General features: G+C 50.3%; 2 protein-coding genes across 2 annotated transcripts; both read left to right on the top strand.

Moving 5' to 3' along the window:
• Positions 1–3,231: 3,231 nt before the first annotated feature.
• PG998_014506 (uncharacterized protein) lies at positions 3,232–3,504 on the top strand (the record flags this gene model as incomplete). The annotated part of the gene is made up of 1 exon (XM_066881322.1): positions 3,232–3,504. One exon carries the CDS (start codon positions 3,232–3,234, stop codon positions 3,502–3,504), a length of 273 nt encoding a protein of 90 aa, XP_066723453.1.
• Positions 3,505–4,442: 938 nt separating this feature from the next.
• On the top strand, positions 4,443–7,542 carry PG998_014505 (uncharacterized protein; the record flags this gene model as incomplete). Its single annotated transcript, XM_066881321.1, has 4 exons — positions 4,443–4,490; positions 5,885–5,974; positions 6,099–6,840; positions 6,893–7,542. 4 exons carry the CDS (start codon positions 4,443–4,445, stop codon positions 7,540–7,542), a joined length of 1,530 nt encoding a protein of 509 aa, XP_066723452.1.
• Between the last annotated feature and the right edge of the window lie 30 nt (positions 7,543–7,572).

Raw genomic sequence — 7,572 nt, 5'->3', positions numbered from 1 at the left:
GATCGCATGTTCCGGCCGCCGCACGACTGCCGCGGTGATGTCTGGGGACTCGATCGGGACCTGTTCCGCTTCCACCTCCTTGCTGACCCAGAGCATGCTCCGGATCGGCCACCTCCCTTCTCTCCGAACTGATGGAACCATCTTGACCCACCTATGGTGTCCCATCGGTGTCGTCAGAAGCTTCCCTTGAACCATCCTCGCGTGCGGCTCTTGAATCGAGATCACTGTCGCATGCTGTACTTCTTCATCGTTGAGGAGACTGTCGTGTACGGGTCCTTGCTTCCTCACGTTGTTTTGAATAATACGGAACGGTTTAGTCATGGTTCGATGGGTATAGCTTCGGACAGTGTCGACTAAACGACTCGTGTGGTCCTCCGCACGGGACGCACTTTAGAACGGTTGCCTCGCAGCCGTGGTGGCTGTGTCCCTGCTTCGCGCATCGTCCGCAGGTCTGGGTGTTCTTGCACTGGAATGCCTTGTGTCCCACCTGCTGGCAGTTGTAACACTGCTCCGGCCGCTCTCGTCGCTCGAATATCCTCGTGTAGCCCGACTCGCCCCCGGCGTAAAAGAAACCCTCCTCAAGGAACTTCCGCGCCTCGGCCGCCTTCGTCAGGTAGACAACCATGGAGCCGTATGCCTTCCCGTTGTCCTTCCGGCTCAGCCATGCCACCTTGGCGACTGTCGTCTCGTTCTCTTGCCCGAATGCCTCGGCCGCTCCGTCTCGGATCTCGTCGTTTTCGTTGAGGACTGCCGTGCGCCTGACGCTGTCCACCTTGATCGGGTATAGCTCGTCTCGCAAGACGCGAGCGCCAGACGCGTTCGTCTTCTCGGCGGCTTGCTTGACTAGTCGGTGCTCGGTCTCATCTCGGCAGACGATTTTGATGCGTTGGGGCTTCCTGGGGTCTACAGTCACGGCACGGCATCGCCAGTCCTTCTGTTCTCCCGTCGCTCGTATCTCCTTCTCGATGGCGGCTCGAATCGTTCCGGCTGTGACCTTGGCGCGTCCCTCATCATCCATGTGAGAGGTATCAACAGTACAGTAGAGAGTGTCGGTAAAAGTGGAAGGTGTCGTGTTCATCGAGGTAAGCGTGCGTACGTTGCTCGGCTGGCTCGTTGGGGGCGTGCGTGCGATTTGCGCATAAGAGGCCTGAGGGCTCGTCTGGGCGCTACCGGCGAGGGCCGCGCCGTTCTTGAGTTCTTCCAATTGCTGGGTGACATTTTGAAGCTCGGCGGTGAGCCGCTGGATGATTGCCTGCTGGTTGTTGATGATCTCTTTCAGGTCTCGGATCTCGGTGCGGGAATCGTGGATCTCGTTCTGGGAGCTGGCCACGAGCTCGTAGATGCGCTGCAGCATCTCCGGTCCGACGACTCCATTGTTGCTCGAGCTTGTCTCTGCTCCATTGTCGCCTTCATTCGACAGTAGCGCCTCTCGTGCTTTGGCGCTGGGCTTCGCCCGCTTCGCTCTTTTGACCGACGTCGCGATAGAGTTTGGCGCGTCCACCACGATCTCCATCTCTGCACGGTCCTCCATTGTCGCGTTGGACGCCCGCCGCCTTTTCATCCAACTCCCCTTTCAGTAATGGAATAACAAATAATTGAACAATGATAAAATAAAGGTTCCCCCTCCGACTGTCATATATACCCGTTAATACATTGTGTCGATGTCGATATAGTGGCGTATGATTGTTAGTGGGGTAAAGCAGTTAGGATTCGTACAATCCGGTTCAGCGTCCGCTTTCGCTTTCCAGATTGGGGTGAAGTGGGTCACTGCAAGTAATGTGGCATGGGCACATGCCTGTCACAAATCATTCCGGCGTTCCATGTACCGTGACGACCATGCAAATCCCGAGATGACCTGAAGGCTGCAACAGTAATTGTGAATGGATTATCATCTTATGTGCTGACTGTGTAAAGCTTCACATTTACTCCTTCCTTTGAACACATGCATGATCCCCGGTACTCGTGAGAAGCTCAACATAAATTGAGCGGTTATCCCAAATGCTTCAATCAACTGGTCTCGTCAAGGTGCTTTACTCTAGGTTTACGGAAGGTGTATCCTCTTCTACCCATCGATGTATGCTCTTGCGGTGGTCATGGACGTACGGTACAATGATGCCTCTGTGAGGAAGGCTTGTAAGGTGTGCATCAAGGCGGCATAGGACGAACAATTGCTCGATTCTGTGCTGCTTTGAATAAGTACCTGCTCAGCCAGAGGCGGGGGCTCTTGAAGATCTCGACTGATTGAAGGAACCAGAAAGAAGATACTATTTACAGGAACTCGTTCTACAGCAACGAACTCTAAGAATCGGATTTCGAATGTTATCCCTTCAGTATTTGTAGTTGCCTATCTCGTTCACGTCGCTAATCAAACCTTCCTACCCTTAGTTATTAACACACTTCTTATCATGAATCGAGCAGACCGTCGAGCACTAGAGGAGTCACAAGGGGTAGTAGGAGGACGCGCGTTGGGGAGGACCCGATCTACCCGCAACAGAGCACCGAACGACCCCGAACCTGGAGATGAAACACCTGGAGGCGAGATCCCTATTGCGATCGAGGTGTCGGACGAAGACATTTCTATGAGGTCACATACCACCACGGAAGCTGACGATGAACCATTTGGACAAACCACTAGCGAGGCACCTCCTGATCCTGAACGACTTGGACATGCCGAAACTGAGGCTAGACATACCGATTCTTTTCCCGATACTTCCTCTGTGGACCTCCAAAATGAGATTGATGAATTTGCTATAGATGACGGCCCGAGTACCCATGGCACCCAACCTGCGAACATCCTCAGCGTACGCGGCCGGCAGTTTTACGAAAATTTCCGCTGCCCGCAAACTCATACAACCGAGACGGCCCGTATAGAAGGCTCACCACCCTGGAAGAACTTTGTACTTCTTACTCTTCCCCCCTTTAGTCGTAATCAGCCTCGCCGTGGTTATACGTGCAAGAAAGAACAGCTAGGAATCCGGTCGTCCCGATTCACCGCTCTACGCATGTTGAGTGCACAGCTACTAAGGAACTATATCCGTGACCACGGCGTACCTGGGATCCACTGGATATGCCCATATGTTGATCTTGAACTCGACGATGATCGTGTTAATAATCCGCAAAGGAACACGTATAGTTGGATGAAGCTTGATGGCCCCGACCCCCCATTTATAAGTCGTGGGGTATGGAATAGCGTCCTTAGAAGTGAAGGCCAAGGACGTATTGATGCGCATTATGCAGCCACTGGCCAAGACCCCCCCATCGAGCCGTATCCATCCTCGGCTAGAGCCAGTCTCCAAGCCGATGGTGCGCGGCTCAGAAGCCAGACGCCTGGGGAACTCGGGTCTAGGGACATCGGCGGAGTCTCGGCACCCACGCGAACTAATCAACCAGAAGCATTGCGGCAACGGCTACCCCCCACGCAGGCTCCGCAAAGCCAGCAGCCTCGCCCGACAGTCGAAAGAACTCGAGGACAACGAACTCGAGGCCAAACACGAGCCAGGCTGACCGTTCGGTCTCGCCCAGAGGATGATGTAGCCAGCATCCAACCATCACAAACTCTCAGTTCAGCCACCAGTCGTGCCCCACCCCAAGAGGCAACGACTACATCGCGGCAGAGGCCCCAAGGTTCCTCTGACAGGAACAATACCCTACAAGATGTAAAACCTCACATGCCACTACTTAATAACTTACTGACTGACATTAGGATTAGTTCCTGGCCATATACAACACGGCCAATGGACAGAACATCGCAGGACGATGTCAGAACTGTATAAATACACGTGCCATGAGAGGGGAGTCGATAGATCAACAGCGTGCGGCTTCCATTGTCGTCCAATGCGGCTGTGGATATTGCAATGATTGCATGCAGATGGCAGCTGATCGTAGAGAGGATGGTATTATGTACTGCCAGAACGATAGCCATAACGGAGAAGCATCAACTTTCTTTACTATACGCTTTGATGACCGGTATAGCAACGTCCGGATACCTGCAACGGCTTTCAATCAACATGGACTCCCATGGACTGAGGATCATACGCTGAAACACCAATGGGCACAAAGCCCATTACTTCAAGTCAACACCGAGGAAAACTGCGTCATTTGTTCTGAAGGACTGGGGGACATCTTTCAAGACTGTGCCATTGCGTGTGAAAGCTTACACCTGATTCATACCACATGCTTGGCAATTCACTTTCGAACCCGCATGCGTCAAGGACTGGACGTGACGTGCCCCCTATGTCGGCAAGCTAGTGGAAGAGTTTTTACAACTGGCCAATGGATCAACAAGTTCAACTGGTATACAGAAACGGAGCGTTTTGGAAACGACCGAGATCCCTACGTAACATGGTTGCAGTTCAATAATTTCCATCGTGTCGACTACCCGAAAATTACACAGAGCCGAGCCCAAGAACGACATGCCGATTATGAGCATGAGGATTTGAGCAATGACCAAGCTCAAACAGAACTCAGGAGGCGAGTCGCTGAGGTTGAAGGTAGGATGGTAGGCGAGAACCAGGATTCTAACGAGCACGTATGGTAGACTGCTACGCAGCAGCGTGTATTTTAATTTAGCTTCTCTACGGTTTACAGCACGATTGACTAGGTACATATTCGGAAGGTCTCCAGCCTACAGAATAATAATAATAATAATAATAATAATAATAATAATAATAATAATAATAATAATAATAATAATAATAATAATAATAATAATAATAATAATAATAATAATAATAATAATAATAATAATAATAATAATAATAATAATAATAATAATAATAATAATAATAATAATAATAATAATAATAATAATAATAATAATAATAATAATAATAATAATAATAATAATAATAATAATAATAATAATAATAATAATAATAATAATAATAATAATAATAATTAACACTAACGTATCCCACAAGCGAATGTCGCACACAAGCGAATTGTTAGATATGCTCGATGTTGCGAGCATAGTGGATGAACTCTATGCCCGGACTACCGGATGTCCGACGGAGAGTCACGGACATTATATAACAGATGCCTCTTTGATCAAGAGAGAGAGAGAAGACGATTAATGAACAACACGAATTCTACCTCCGTTTGATACACGTGATATCCAACAATTATCAATCGCTTCGAAATGACAAGCAAAGTCCAACTGATATCATATAATATATCGCGGCATTAGTGCCTGGGTAAATCAGTGTTGCAGGAATGAGAGCCAATGCAAAGACTGCTGCATGAAAATTAGGGTGGAAGTATAGACGGCAACGAGCAAAGCGTGGCGAAGGCCACTCCCAAGCTAAGACAATGATGGCGGCAACCAAATTCACAATCTGCAAGTAAGGAAACGGTGAGACTGCTCTGTCTAGGGAATGCGTCGCAAAGTCCCAGAAGATCTTAGGCCATATAAACGCATGTAAAGAAGCTGCGATCTGGTCTTGGACTAATTAGTAGCGGTTGAAATGACAGATAGTGAACCTCACAGTACGCAGCAGTCAAGCTGATCAGCCTTGCCAAGAATAGCTGAGTAGGTGTTTCCATGATCTACAGGTAGCAAGTTTTGGACGGTCTGCACGTTTGGGATTGGGCATATGCGCTTGACGTATATACTAGAGCGGAGTGGCGTATCTGGGATCGGGGTTTCTGGCTATGCGCGACGGATTTCTGCGAGCAGAAAGAAGCGAATCGACCGTGTCCGCGAAGTACTGTACGGGGGAATGCTAGCTAGTGCACTGGCCCGCTAGGCCACATAGCCCTTGACACCGCAACTTATATTTGCCTTCTGTAGGCTCTCATACGCGTTCCATGATACTTGATTTACGGGCCGAACCGCGGGCTATCTTAGGAGCAAGCTTGGCTATTGTATTTCGTAACATTTAAGCAGAAGTTCGGCGTCAATGTACGAATCTTTATCCTTCGTCTACTTGTCATCCCTGGCTTGCGGCTGAGCCATACCCCGCACCTGCAGCCTGATGTAGGTCTGGTTAATCAGTGCAACTCGCAACGATGGAAAAGACGATATCACCCTAGCTTCCTGAAGCAAGGTCGCGACACTACTAGTTCTCGTTCAACTGTCAACGACGTACTGAGCCGCGCAGCGCCTGCGCCAGCGTGACGACGATGGCTGCTGCAGCCTGACCGACGACCTCGTTCCCGACGACGCGCCTCCTTACGCGATCCTTTCCCACACGTGGGGCCCGAACGAGGTCGTCTATGCGGACCTAGCGAACACACCCGCTACTTGGCAGCACAAGGCTGGCTATGACAAGATCAGGTTCTGTGCCGAACAAGCGAAAAAACATGGGCTACGGTATTTCTGGGTCGATACCTGCTGCATTGACAAATCCGACAGCATCGAGCTGCAGACTGCGATCAACAGCATGTTCCGGTGGTATCGCGATGCGACACGATGTTACGTCTATCTTGCCGACGTCTCCAACGTTACCGAGTCTGATGCACAGGACAACGTGGCGCCTTGGGAAGGGACCTTCCGAGAAAGCAGATGGTTCACTCGCGGCTGGACGCTCCAAGAGCTCCTCGCACCGTCGTCGGTAGAGTTCTATTCCAAAGAAGGCGCGTGGCTTGGCGACAAGAAATCCCTGGGGCCTCAGATACGCGACATCACGGGCATTCCTGCGAGTGCACTCTATGGTACTCCTTTGTCCGACTTCCCCGTCTCGGAACGAGAAGCTTGGGTTCGCAACCGCCAAACAAAATACCCGGAGGACCTGGCGTACGCGCTGCTGGGGATATTCGACGTTCACATGCCACTGATCTACGGCGAAGGGCGAGAAAAAGCCCAGAAACGGCCGCGCGAGGAGATCCAGAAAGCCGTGAAGGGTGCGTCTGACCCTTCCCAACAATAATGCTGAAAGATGGCTGACTGAAATAGGGACTCGAGCCAACGATTTTTCCGTTACCTTCAGCCTGTTTGGTGTTCCCGAGACGCACCACTTCGTCGCAAGAGAAGCCGAATTGGCGGAGATGCGTAGCAGCCTACGCTCGGATGGAAGCCGTCGCGTCGTTGTTCTCCACGGTCTCAGCGGTATTGGCAAGACACAAATTGCCATTAACTACGCAAAGCGATACAGAGACGAGTATTCCGCTGTATTCTGGCTTAACATCAAGGACGAGGCCTCGATCCAGCAAAGCTTCATCAAAGTAGCGAGGCAGATAATGCAGCAGTATCCCGACGCCAGCTTCTTGAGTGCTGTAGGCAAACAGCAGAGTCATGAGGAGACAATCGAAGCCGTCAAGGCCTGGCTAAGCCTACCGAATAACACGAGGTGGCTTCTTATCTACGACAACTTCGACAATCCGAGATTGATCAATAATGCCGAAGACGCAGGAATTGACATCCATCAATTTCTTCCTACAGCGTATCAAGGCTCGATCATTATTACGACACGCTCGTCGCAAGTAGATCTTGGTTATATGATTCGAATTAGAAAGCTAATCTCCATAGAGAACAGTCTGGAGATTCTCTCGAAAACCTCAGGCAGAGATAATTTGCAACACGGTAAGAAGCTTGTCGCCAACTAAAGCATTACTAATAATGTTGTAGACGTTGCT

This window comes from Apiospora kogelbergensis (genome assembly GCF_038363985.1).
Source record: "Apiospora kogelbergensis strain CBS 113332 chromosome Unknown utg000012l_segment0_segment0, whole genome shotgun sequence".
Lineage (NCBI taxonomy): Eukaryota > Fungi > Ascomycota > Sordariomycetes > Amphisphaeriales > Apiosporaceae > Apiospora > Apiospora kogelbergensis.
The sequence above is the reverse complement of the archived record's forward strand: the minus strand, read 5'-3'. Positions and strand labels throughout refer to the sequence as shown.